This window comes from Caretta caretta, chromosome 13, assembly GCF_965140235.1.
Source record: "Caretta caretta isolate rCarCar2 chromosome 13, rCarCar1.hap1, whole genome shotgun sequence".
Lineage (NCBI taxonomy): Eukaryota > Metazoa > Chordata > Testudines > Cheloniidae > Caretta > Caretta caretta.
In genome coordinates this window covers 42,915,929-42,929,672 of record NC_134218.1, presented here as the reverse complement: position 1 = coordinate 42,929,672, position 13,744 = coordinate 42,915,929, and the positions used below count along the sequence as shown (strand labels likewise).

General features: G+C 48.9%; 2 protein-coding genes across 2 annotated transcripts; both read right to left on the bottom strand.

Moving 5' to 3' along the window:
• Nucleotides 1-827: 827 nt before the first annotated feature.
• LOC125629010 (olfactory receptor 10D3-like) lies at nt 828-1,760 on the bottom strand. Its single transcript, XM_048834282.2, has one exon. The coding sequence runs from the start codon at nt 1,758-1,760 to the stop codon at nt 828-830; it is 933 nt and encodes a 310-aa protein (XP_048690239.2).
• A 9,044-nt stretch (nt 1,761-10,804) lies between these two features.
• Nucleotides 10,805-11,886, bottom strand: LOC125629011 (olfactory receptor 10D3-like). The gene is made up of 2 exons (XM_048834283.1): nt 11,828-11,886; nt 10,805-11,750 (listed from the first exon to the last, which is right to left on the bottom strand). Exons 1-2 carry the CDS (start codon nt 11,884-11,886, stop codon nt 10,805-10,807), a joined length of 1,005 nt encoding a protein of 334 aa, XP_048690240.1.
• Nucleotides 11,887-13,744: the final 1,858 nt, after the last annotated feature.

Below are 13,744 nucleotides of genomic sequence, written 5' to 3'. Positions count from 1 at the left end.
ATGGGCTCTTTAAATGTAGGTATGTTGAATTGATACAGTTCTCAATTACAAGATACTATAGCCACCGGCTCTCTTGGCGTCTCCCTCTATGGCCGCCCAGTGCCCATGGTTTGGAGGTCAATGGAGCTTTCCCATTATTCATCAGAAGCTACAGTGGTTTTAAAAATCAATGTACACATTTTGTGCACTGATCTCCCATTCCAGGTTGTCTTTTCTCAGGCACCATAAGTCTGGATTTGTGGCATTTTAATGCAGCTAAACATATGCGTGTATATCTGGGAACAAAGAATCGAGGCTGTGCTTACAGGATGGGGGCCACTCTCCTGAGGAGCAGCAACTCTGAAAAAGATTGGGGGATCATGGTGAAGAATTAGCTGAATGTGAGCCCCCAGTGTGATGCTGTGGCCAGAAGACCTAATGTGACCCTGGGATATATAAAGGAGCAATCTTTAGTATGAACAGAGAGGTGATTTTACCATTGGTGTGACCGCTGATGGTACACTCTGTCCAGTTCTGTTGTTCACAATTCCAGACAGGTGTTGACACATTGGAGAGGAATCAGAGAAGAGCCATGAGAATAATTGAAGGAGTAGAAAACCTGCCTTATAATGATGGACTTAAAGAGTTCGAGCTCTGTAGAGCTGTGTAATAAGGCCAAGATTTTCAACGTCCTCTTCAAGGTTTGAATCTCCAATTTCTACTAACTGTAGTGCAGACTGATTGTGCCTGTCTCTTAGGCAGCTTTGAAAATGTCAGCCTCACAGCATGTCAAAGACAGCTCGGTATTTCCAAGCAGACCCATATGCTATGCCTGCAGCTGCTGCATATCAACGTGCAGGCGTTTGACCCCCTCTCAGTTTTCTTAGAGCCGCTTTCACCTCCTTGTTCCTCAGCGTGTAGATGGTTGGGTTCAGCATAGGCGTGACCACGTTGCTGAAGATCTGCACAGGGGTCACCAGCACTTTGCTCAGCTGGGGCTGCGTGTAGACCAGGGCGCAGGGCCCGAAGAACAGTGTCACCACTGCCAGATGCGAAGCGCAAGTGGAGACTGCTTTGCGCCACCCTTTGGCCGAGTTTATCTTCAGGACGGAATAGACGATCCTGATGTAGGACGAGAGGATGAGGAGGAAGCAGGTCATGGGCACCATGCCAGTGTTGGTGAAGGTCACGGTCTCGATGATGTATGTGTCTGCACAGGCCAGCTTGACCACCGGGAAGATGTCACAGAAGAAAGAGTCCACCACATTGGACCTGCAGTAGGGCAGCGTGAAGGTCAGGCTGGTGAGGATGGTGGCGTGGAAGGAGCTGGTGATCCAGGTGCCGGCGGCCAGGAGGGCACACACCCTCCGGTTCATGATGAGCAGGTAGCGCAGGGGGTGGCAGATGGCCACGTACCGGTCGTAGGCCATGATGGTGTAGAGCAGGCACTCGGTGCTGCCCAGGAAGTGCCAGAAGAAGACCTGGGACATGCACCCGCCCAGAGAGATGGTTCTATTCTTGGCCCAGAGGTTGGCCAGGAATTTAGGGGTACTGATGGAGGAAAAACCAATGTCCAGCACGGAGAGGTTGCAGAGGAAGAAATACATAGGGGTGTGCAGACGGGGGTCAGCGAGGATGGCTAATAAGATAAGCAGGTTCCCCAGCAGGGTGCAGAGGTAGAAGGCTAAGAAGGTGACGAAGAGGATGGTCTGGAGGCCATCGGTGTTGGGGATCCCTAAGAGGATGAAATGAGTCACCGCAGTGTGGTTGACCCGCCCCATGGAGGACTCATTCCTGGGGTAGGGGAAAGAAATAATGCCAGTGAGTTACTGAAACAAAAAGACCTGTCATCCTAGAGCTGCAATGCTCACCCTTCCTTCCACAGCCTCCATGACTCACAGTCATTCGGAGCGGTGTATATTTCTATCATTGTAATGGCACTTGGGGTCAGGGTCTCACTGTGCTGGTGCTGAACATGGCAAGAGAAAATGTCTGCCTTGAAGATCCTACAGTTCAGAGAGGAACAAAGGGGACGTATTTTCTATTCTATTCTAGTCCATTCCAGTTTCTTTTCCTCTTTCCTGTCCTATTCCAATGTCTTCAATTCTGTTCTGTCTAAGCCCTTTCCCCACCTCTGTCACCACAGTACCTTTGAGCTTTCCTTTTGTGGCCAGCATTTGTCATATATAGTTTGGTCTCTCCCTCATGCTCTCCGCAGAGGGATAGCCGTGTGTGCAGTGGAGTGATTGTTTTGGTAGGGTTTTGTTGTTATAAACGCACTGGCTGCTATGTGTTTGTGTTAAGGAAGAGGACGAGGATGGAAATTACAAACCAATGAATGTGGTGAAGAATTGCCCCAGCTTTGTTAATTATGTGTATTGATTGGGGCTTTATTGGGGTTAGAGAGAGAAGGAAAAAGAGAGAATGAGAAGCAGAATAGCCACAGCCATAAGTGCTGGAACTCGGGGTGCTGGGGGTTCAGCAGCACCCCCTGGTTGAACGTGGTTTCCCTCATACTCAGGGTTCACAGTTTGGTTCAGTGGCTCTCAGCATCTCCGCTACACAAATTTTTCCAGCACCCCTGGCCACAGCCTGTCTCTGCTCGGCCGTGATCAGCAGGCTCGGCTCTGTGGATAACATGCCAGAGGGATTTTTAAGGTGAGATTTAAAGGACAATAACAGAGACCCTGTTTGGGTTTTGCTAGGGAGTTTTCCCTGAGCAGGAGAGGCAGAGCTGAAGGGGAAACGCTGGCAGGTTGGGGATATAACACATGGAGAGAGGGAGATAAAGGATAGATACACCACAGACAGACAGACAGGCAGGCAGGTACTGCACAGAGAAGGATGGATACAGGGCTGGATCGATTTCTCTCTAAAGAAAATATTTGGCTGACGTCATCTCCCTCTGAGCGAGACAGAGACTGACAGATTCAGAGACAGGCAGAGACCGAGGGAACTTTACCAAAGTAGGAGTCTTACACTGGCTGCATTGGGAAAGGCCGATCCAGCTGCCTGGAATTCTTCCTTTCTGTCCCCGGCCGTGATTCCTGTAGCACCATCCAGCTTTCTTATCCCAAACGGCCCATCGCCCAGGAGAGGTGCACAGCCTGGGCTCTTGGTATCCAACCCGGAGACCTAATCCGCTCTGAAGCTAGCCAGGGCTGCCCGCAGCGTATCACCCCACAGCTTCCAGCCTCCTTATGGCTCTCCGTGGTCGTTAAATCCTCTTCGGGCCCTTCGGGACCAGGGTTCTGAATCCCCACCAGGCTTCCAGACTGAGACCGCAGCAGAGTCGCCAATTAATGGAGATTTTGCATCATTTGAGAGAACGCTCATAGACCCCCGGGACCAAGCCCTCCGCGGGCATCAGTAAGTGTAGCGCCATGGAACTGAAAAGGCCAGATCCCCAGCTCCACCAGGGTCCAGATTCTGCTCTCTCTCCCCCTGACCTGACTCCTGGGGAACTCCATTGGATTCCCTGGGGCTGTTTCCTCTCTCAGCCACACACCCTGGTGTAAATCAGGAGTAATGCCATTGGACTGAAGGGAGCTGCGTAGATTTCTACCAGCTGAGAATCTAACCCAGACATTGTGAGGGGGGAGGGGATGTTCATGTTCCTCTAGGTTCTCCTGCGATGTGACACAAGGCAGAGAATTCCCCCCAGGGTGTGAAATAGGCGTAAACTGGGCCAGAGGTTCATCTGGAGGCCTCAGAAGCCAACAGAGCTTTGTCCTTGGTTTGTATCCCCTGCTGTTCCCCTGCCCCCTTCTCTGTGTCTCTGTGTGCACAAGATTGTATCCATGCACTGGTGAAATTCACCCCTGAAATTCATAGATAGCCACATACTGTATGAATACAACCCTGTGCAGACAGAGGGCAGCATACGTCCTGTGCACCAGTTCTCATCACTTTTTGCAGTACAGTAGAGACTCCAAGAGGAGCATTGAGTTATTTTTGGCAGCACAGTACAGCAGCCCCCAACTCCAGCAAGATCCTGGTACTGTTGTTCTGGGTGCAGCTCAGACACAGAGTGAGGCAGACTCTGCCTTTCAGGTTAATCTAAATTAACCCAAGCATAGGAAGGATTATCTATGCCATCCCTCCTCTTCTCATTGGGTTGAATGTCACTCTGCATCTTTCTGGGCCTCGCGCGTGTTCTCTTACCCTCTGTAACGAGGCTGGTTCTGGCGGGACCGCACGGAGAGTCCCAATTCAGGACAAACTGCTTCAAGCAGGGCAGTTACAGCCCAAGACTGGGGTTTTTCCACCTCTAAGGCAAACCAAACCAGACAGACAGAGCAGACTTTGGTTTTACCCCAGTGGCTAACCACAAGTCACACAAGCAATTCCCTTCGACACTCCCGTTTCCCAGTATCACCACCAGTGCCACTTGTTATGGGGACAGATGGTTAGGAAAACCAATACCCCAGTAAAAGAAAAAAGGTTCTCTTAATCCCAAAGGACCAAGCCCCAGACTCAGGACAATATACAAGTTAGATCTTACCCACAAATCATGCTGTTGCCAATCCTTTAGAATCTAAAATTTAAAGGTTTATCCATAAAAGGAAAAAGATAGAGATGAGAGCTAGAATGGGTTAAATGGAATCAATTACATACAGTCATGGCAAAGTTCTTGGTTCAGGCTTGTCGCAGTGGTGGAATAGGCTGCAGGTTCAGATCAAGTCTCTTGAGAACATCCCCAGCTGGGATGGGTCTTTCAGTCCTTGGTTCAAAGCTTCAGGGTAGCAAAGTCCCTCCAGAGGTAGGAAGCAGGACTGAAGACAAGATGGAGAAGCTGCAGCAGCTTTTTATATTCTCTTGCCGTGTGGTCTTTCTTCTTTTGTCCCAAGGACAAGCTGCCCATCATATGGCCTGGAAAACCCTCAGAGTTCTGTCCATAGACATGTCCCTGCATGCCTTGCTGAGTCGCAAGGCATATTTGCATTCTCTCAATGGGTCAGTTGAATAGCTGATGGTCCTTAATGGGCCATCCAGCAGGCTAGGCAGAGCTGATGTCACATTGTCTGGGGTGTCCCCCAGAAGCACAGCACAAGTTTGAAATACAGACAGTACAGAGCCAATACTTACAACTTTAAATAGAAAAATGATACATGCATACAGATAGCATAATCATAACGGCCAAACCATAACCTTGTCTTAGACACCTTATTTGACTCCCTTTATGCAAGATTTGGTGCCACTACAGGACCTTGGTTGCAACAATGTTCTATACAGTCCCAGTTCAAGTCAATAACATCAGACCCTCCCCTTTGCATAGTCCAGGTTCGGAGGAAGGGCCTTTAGAGGATTACGGCTGATTTAACTGAACCAAAGCTGCTCCTTCACTAGCCAGGTAAATGGAATAGACACAAGCCTCGTCTTGTACCTCTACTGTGCATCTACACTAAGGGGCTGGTGGGGGTTGGCTACGTCGCTGGGAAGCTCTGTAGCGTGGACAAATCCACAGACCCCTGCACAGAGAGGGATGTGAGAGAGACAGGGCTGGATTAGGGGGGTTCCAGCAATTACCTCCTCCATCCATTTGCTGTAGCCCAGCATTGCAGTTTTAATAAGGCCTCTTGTGATTCCTCTAGTCGTGATCATTTCCTGCTCCACCTCGGGTGGGCGTCTTACTTGGGAGCCAGGATGAAGAGGCAGAAGGCAGAGGGTATAATTATTCTCTGTAGAAGTGTTATCCCCAGCCCAGTCAGAGCATCCCACAGGGTGCAATGGCCCCTGGGATCAATTAAAATGTCAACATTTCTAATGAGCCCCCAGGCTGGGCCTTCTCACTGCGCTGGGAGCCAGGCTCAGAATTTACTCTTGGCTGCATCAACTGGGTTCTGTGTGTCTTTGCCACGTACCCCGGAGCTGGATCTGCATTTGACTATTTTAATTTCTATTATCACTAGTATTATCATGGGTATTATGGTAGGACCTACATTTTGGAACTGAGGCGTAGGCTGCTTTGTGCCACACCCAGCAAAGACAGAAAGAAACAGTCCCCAACTGAATGTGATACACATTTCATCGCTGCGAGTGACCAAGGATTTAATTTTTCATGTATAACAGATGGGGAAACTGAGGCACGAAGAGATTTAGTGAATTACTTAAGGTCAAATACAGAGTCTACTATAGAGCCTGTACTGGAACGCAGATCTCCTGTGTCCCAGGCCTTTGTCTTGTCTACAAGATAATGGTTGGCAAATAATTCCCATGGACTCTTTAAATGTAAGTCTGTTGAATTGATACAGTTCTCAGTTACAAAATATTATAGTCACCTGCTTTCCCTGCTTCTCCCTCTATGGCCATCTAGTTAGGGTTGCAAGGCACCCAGTTTTTGACCAGAACGCCCAGTCGAAAATGGGTCCTGGCAGCTCCCGTCAGCACCCAGGGGGCTCCAGGCGAAGGCAGGCTCCTTGCTTGCCCGAGCTCTGCATGGCTGCTGGAAATGGCCACCAGGTCCTTGTGGCCCCTAGGCACATGTGTGGCCAGGGAAGCTCCATGCACAGCCCCCACCCCTAGTGCCAGTTCCACAGCTCCCATTGGCCATGAACTGCAACCAATGGGAGTTGCAGGGGCAGTGCCTTCGGGTGTGAGGGCAGCACGCAGAGCCTCCCTCGCTGTCCATGCACCTAGGGCCTGTGTCTTCCTCCTGGGATCCGTGGCAAGCGCTGCCAGGACCCCACACCCCAAACCCATCCTGCACCCCAACTTTCTACCCCAAACTCCTCATCCCCAACTCCACCCCAGATCCCAGACACCCAGCCAGAGCCCTCACTCCCCCACACACACTCCAACCCCCTGTCCAAGCCTGGAGACCCCTCCTGCACCCCAAACCCCGCATCTCTGGTCCCACCTGAGTGTCCACACCCCCAGACAGAGTCCTCATCCCCTGTCAAGGTTCATCCCCCATTCTGAACTCTAGGGTACAGATGTGAGGACCTGCATGAAAGACCCCCTAAGCTTATTCTTACCAGCTTAGGTTAAAAACTTCCCCAAGTTACAAACTTTGCCTTGTCCTTGAACCGTATGCTGCCACCACCAAGCGTGTTAATAAAGAACAGTGAAAGAGCCCACTTGAAGATGTCTTCCCCCAAAATATCCCCCCCCAAGCCCTACACTCCCTTTCCTGGGGAAGGCTTGATAATAATATCCTCACCAATTGGTACAGGTGAACACAGACCCAAACCCTTGGATCTTAAGAACAATGAAAAATCAGGTTCTTAAAAGAAGAATTTTATTTAAAGAAAAGGTAAAAGAATCACCTCTGTAAAATCAAGATGGTAAATACCTTACAGGGTAATCAGATTCAAAACATAGAGAATCCCTCTAGGCAAAATCTTAAGTTACAAAAAGACAAAAAAACAGGAAGATACATTCCCTCCAGCACAGCTTATTTTACAAGCCATTAAACAAAAGAAAATCTAATGCATTTTCTAGCTAGATTACTTACTAACTTTACAGGAGTTGTAAGGCTGCATTCCTGATCTGTTCCCGGCAAAAGCATCACACAGACAGACAGACCCTTTGCTCTCCCCCCCTCCAGATTTGAAAGTATCTTGTCCCCTCATTGGTCATTTTGGTCAGGTGCCAGCGAGGTTATCCTAGCTTCTTAACCCTTTACAGGTGAAAGGGTTTTGCCTCTGGCCAGGAGGGATTTTATAGCACTGTATACAGAAAGGTGGTTACATTTCCCTTTATATTTATGACACCCCCCAACCCCCTGCCCCAGCCCAGAGCCCTCTCCAGCACCCCAAACCCCTCATTCCCAGTCCCACCCCATAGTCCGCACCCCCAGCCAGAGGGCTCACCGCTTCCTGCACCCCAACACTGTGCCCCAGCCCGGTGAAAGTGAATGAAGGTGAGGGAGAGTGAGTGACAGAGGGAAGGGGGATGGAGCGAGCAGGGGTGGGGCCTCATAGAAGATGTGGGGCAGGGGCGGGGCCTTGAGGAAGGGGTGGAGTAGTGGGCAAGGACAAGCGGTGTTTAGTTTTGTGCGATTAGAAAGTTGGCAACCCTGCGTCCAGTGCCCATGGCTTGGAAGTCAATGGAGTTTTCCCATTGTCCATCAGAATGTACTTTGTTTTTTAAAATCAATGTGCACAATTTGTGCACTGATCTTCCATTCCAGGTTTTCTTATCTCAGGCACATAGTCTGGATTTGTGTCTTGTTGGAAATTGGTTCCCTCGACCAATGCAAAGAAACAACAGAGAAAATTCAGGATGAACCCCAGCAGTTCAAAGTGGGCGCTGAAGTGCAGGGAGTGGTGGAGGCAATTCTGTAGGGGGTGCTCTTCCCCCCGAGTCAGGGCTTTTTTTAGTGCCGGGATGCTGGGCTCACTTGCACTGTTCTGCAGGGAGATGTTATCTACCCCAGGTTCCTTTCATTTTATTTCTTTTATTATTTTTTCATTTCAAGGCACAAGGTTAAATCCCATGGCCTAGGAGTTAGTGATTGTGACAGGTTGTCCCCCGCTCCAGAGTGCCACCTGATGGGGTACCACTGAGCCTGCCAGTTCCACCAGCCTGGTTTCCCTTACACTGTCTTGCTGAGCCAGGCCCTCAAACCTCCTCCAGAACACACACAGGTAGGGACACATCCAGCTGCAGAAAGACACAGACACTGAAATCAGCTCTGCGTGGGAATATTCAGCTAGGGAATTGCCAGCAACCAAGTTCACACCCCCTCTGGTATGTAAACGCAAAATGGTATTGTCTTGTGCTGCACAGAGAACGGTACAGCATAAGCTCATGAAATCCACTCCCTCCCTCAATGTGGAGGAAGACATGCACACTCCCCCCACCCGCCCACCCTGGTGTTATGAATTCCACAAACTGGTTTTAGAGAAAGCACAAATACGTTTATTAACTACAGAAGATATATTTTAAGTGATTAAATGGGATAGCAAACAGGTCAAAGCAGATTACCTACTAAATAAACAAACCGCAAACTGAGTTAACACACTAGATTGGTAGGATATGATTTAGCAAATTCTCACCCTGAGAGACAAGCAGGCTGGCAGATTTTTAAGGCATAAGCTGCCTAGGCTTTGCAGCTTGGGTTTCCCACGTTTTCATACATAGGCTAGAAATCCCTTAGCCTGGGACCATCACTTCCCCCTATTCTGTCTTTGTTCTTCGGGTGTTTCCACGTGACTTGTTGTAGGGAAAGTGAGATACCATCATGATGCCATTTCCCCCCTTCTATAGCTTCTTCCCACTTGCTGGAAAGCTCTTTTGCTGTGACCTGGCTCAAACAGTTCCCATTGGGCAGTGCTGTCTCTGAGAGGTTTCTATTGTACGCAGTTCCTGGGGAAATCCTTGTGCTTGTGCATTTCCTCCCTGAGCCATTAACTTTATTTGGCCTTTTCACTGTTGTACCTGAAAGTCTTCTTGTTTCAGTTTCAGTAGCACAAACATAGGCAAACTTCATAACTTCACATACAAAGAAAGCACATACAATTCAATGAGATATTAATGTCTAGCAGATCAAGACTTTTAGAATGATAACTTACAAAGCATACTTCATGCAAAACATGTCCTAATTACATGACAGTGGTGAATATTGGGGTGTCAGGGTATCACAGTGATAAGTCAGAAAAATACATTATTATTTCTGTCGTATGGAAGGCCTGGAGGCTCACATGCAAGGGGTGCTGCAAAGACACACAGCGAGAGACAGCCCCTGCCCCGAAGGGATTACCAGAGAAATGGTTGGGAGAAGGGAATAATTTTTAGCAGTGTCTCAGGTGAGGAACTGAGCCCCAAAGAGATTATGTCATCCTCCTAATTTCCTGCCTAGCTCTCATGAAATCTGGCATTAATGTATTCACTTCCTGCCTCACCCAAACCCTAGGTAACTTTATTGACTTCATCCGTCATGAGAACACTAGCGTAACTCAGCTGCCCTACTTCAATCTGAGCAGAATTCCTTTGGCCTTTTCCCTAACACTAACCCTAGACTAACACCAGTGTGTTTCTCCCTTGCCCTGGGAAAACTCCATTGATGTCCATCCGAACCCCAACCCTGGAATAGCTCCTTCAACCTCCTCCCCAGTCTGGATCAGGATCTCTGGTTAAGGGGGTGCAAGGAAACAATGTGCATTTTAATGCAGTTAAAGGTACGCACCTATATCTAGGAATGAAGAATCAGGGCTATTCTTATAGGACTGGGGCCTCTCTTCTGGGGAGCCGTGACTCTGAAAATGATTTGCGGGTCATGGTGGAGAATCAGCTGAACGTGAGCTCACAGTGCAACGTTGGGGCCAGAAGAGCTAATGAGATCCTGGGATGCATAAAGGAGGAATCTCGAGTACGAGCAGAGAGGTGATTTTAGCTCCCTGTTTGGCACTGGTGTGACCGCTGATGCAATATTGTGTTCCGTTCTGCTGTTCACAATTCCAGACGGGTGCTGATAAATTGGAGAGGGTTCAGAAAAGAACCATGAGAATAATTGAAGGAGTAGAAAACCTGCCTGATAATGATAGACTTAAAGAGTTTGAGCTCTGTAGAGCTGTGTAATAAGGCCAAGACTTTGTAAGTCCTCTACAAAATTGGATCTCCAACTCTTATTAATTTGAATATAGGCTGAGTGTGCCTGTCCCTCCGGCAGCTTGGAAAAGATCAGCCTTACAGCATGTCAAAGACAGCTCAGTATATTAGGAGCATTTCTATGACTGGTAGAGATCCACATAGATAGATGGGGCTGTGTGGGGATGGGGAGAGACAGAGACGTTCACAAGAGCCACAGAGCCGCCATGGAGATGTATTTGTCGATGTATTTCCAAGCAGACGCACATGCTACTCCTGCAGCTGCTGCATATCAACGTGCAGGCGTTTGACCCCCTCTCAGTTTTCTCAGAGCTGCTTTCACCTCCTTGTTCCTCAGCGTGTAGATGGCCGGGTTCAGCATGGGCGTGACCACATTGCCGAAGATCTGCACAGGGGTCACCAGCACTTTGCTCAGCTGGGGCTGCGTGTAGACCAGGGCGCAGGGCCCGAAGAACAGTGTCACCACCACCAGATGCGAGGCGCAAGTGGAGGCTGCTTTGCGCCGCCCTTCGCCTGAGTTTATCTTCAGGACAGAATAGACGATCCTGACGTAGGACGCGAGGATGAGGAGGAAGCAGGTCGTGGGCACCATGCCAGTGTTGGTGAAGGTCACAGTCTCAATGATGTATGTGTCTGCACAGGCCAGCTTGACCACTGGGAAGATGTCGCAGAAGAAATAGTCCACCACATTGGACCCGCAGTAGGGCAGCGTGAAGGTCAGGCTGGTGAGGATGGTGGCATGGAAGGAGCTGGTGATCCAGGTGCCGGCGGCCAGGAGGGCACACACCCTCCGGTTCATGATGAGCAGGTAGCGCAGGGGGTGGCAGATGGCCACGTACCGGTCGTAGGCCATGACTGTGTAGAGCAGGCACTCGGTGCTGCCCAGGAAGTGGTAGAAGAAGACCTGGGACATACACCCGCCCAGAGAGATGGTTCTATTCTTGGCCCAGAGGTTGGCCAGGAATTTAGGGGTGCTGATGGAGGAAAAACCGATGTCCAGCACGGAGAGGTTGCAGAGGAAGAAATACATAGGGGTGTGCAGACGGGGGTCAGCGAGGATGGCTAATAAGATGAGCAGGTTGCCCAGCAGAGTGCAGAGATAGAAGGCTAAGAAGGTGATGAATAGGATGGTCTGGAGGCTGCTGGTGTTGGGGATCCCTAAAAGGATGAAATGAGTCACCACAGTATGGTTGACCCGCCCCACGGAGGACTCATTCCTGGGGTAGGGGAGAGAAATAATGCCAGTGAGTTACTGAAACAAAAAGACCTGTCATCCTAGAGCTGCAATGCTCACCCTTCCTTCCACAGCCTCCATGACTCACAGTCATTAGGAGTGGTGTATATTTCTATCATTGTAATGCCACTTGGGGTCAGGGTCTCACTGTGCTGGTGCTGAACATGGAAATAGCAAATGTCTGGCTTGAAGATCCTACAGTCCAGAGATGAACAGACAAAGGGGACATTCTATTCTATTCTAACCAATTTATTTGAGCATAAGCTTTCATGAGCTACAGCTCACTTCATCGGATGCATACTGTGGAAAGTGTAGAAGATCTTTTTATATACACACAAAGCATGAAAAAAATACCTCCTCCCACCCCACTCTCCTGCTGGTAATAGCTTATCTAAAGTGACCACTCTCCTTACATTGTGTATGATAATCAAGGCGGGCCATTTCCAGCACAAATCCAGGGTTTAACAAGAACGTCTGGGGGGGGGGGAGGAAAAAACAAGGGGATATAGGTTATCTTGCATAATGACTTAGCCACTCCCAGTCTCTATTCAAGCCTAAGTTAATTGTATCAAATTTGCAAATGAATTCCAATTCAACAGTTTCTCGCTGGAGTCTGGATTTGAAGTTTTTTTGTTGTAATATAGCAACTTTCATGTCTGTAATTGCGTGACCAGAGAGATTGAAGTGTTCTCCGACTGGTTTATGAATGTTATAATTCTTGACATCTGATTTGTGTCCATTTATTCTTTTACGTAGAGACTGTCCAGTTTGACCAATGTACATGGCAGAGGGGCATTGCTGGCACATGATGGCATAGATCACATTGGTGGATGTGCAGGTGAACGAGCCTCTGATAGTGTGGCTGATGTTATTAGGCCCTGTGATGGTGTCCCCTGAATAGATATGTGGGCACAGTTGGCAACTGGCTTTGTTGCAAGGATAGGTTCCTGGGTTAGTGGTTCTGTTGTGTGGTATGTGGTTGCTGGTGAGTATTTGCTTCAGGTTGGGGGGCTGTCTGTAGGCAAGGACTGGCCTGTCTCCCAGGATTTGTGAGAGTGTTGGGTCATCCTTCAGGACACGTTGTAGATCCTTAATAATGCTGAAGGTGACGGCTAGTGGCGTTCTGTTATTTTCTTTGTTAGGCCTGTCCTGTAGTAGGGGACTTCTGGGAACTCTTCTGGCTCTATCAATCTGTTTCTTCACTTCCACAGGTGGATATTGTATTTGTAAGAATGCTTGATAGAGATCTTGTAGGTGTTTGTCTCTGTCTGAGGGGTTGGAGCAAATGCGGTTGTATCGCAGAGCTTGCCTGTAGACAATGGATCGTGTGGTCAGGGTGAAAGCTGGAGGCATGTAGGTAGGAATAGTGGTCAGTAGGTTTCCGGTATAGGGTGGTGTTTATGTGACCATCGTTTATTAGCACTGTAGTGTCCAGGAAGTGGATCTCTTGCGTGGACTGGACCAGGCTGAGGTGGTGGGATGGTGGTGGGATGGTGGGATGGAAATTGTTGAAATCATGGTGGAATTCCTCAAGGGCTTCTTTTCCATGGGTCCAGATGATGAAGATGTCATCAATATAGCGCAAGTAGAGTAGGGGCGTTAGGGGACGAGAGCTGAGGAAGCGTTGTTCTAAGTCAGCCATAAAAATTATGGCATACTGTGGGGCCATGCGGGTACCCATAGCAGTGCCGCTGATCTGAAGGTATACATTGTCCCCAAATGTAAAATAGTTATGAATAAGGACAAAGTCACAAATTTCAGCTACCAGGTTAGCTGTGACATTATCGGGGATAGTGTTCTTGACGGCTTGTAGTCCATCTTTGTGTGGAATGTTGGTGTAGAGGGCTTCTACATCCATAGTGGCCAGGATGGCATTATCAGGAAGATTACCGATGGATTGTAGTTTCCTCAGGAAGTCAGTGGTGTCTCGAAGGTAGCTGGGAGTGCTGGTAGCGTAGGGCCTGAGGAGGGAGTCTA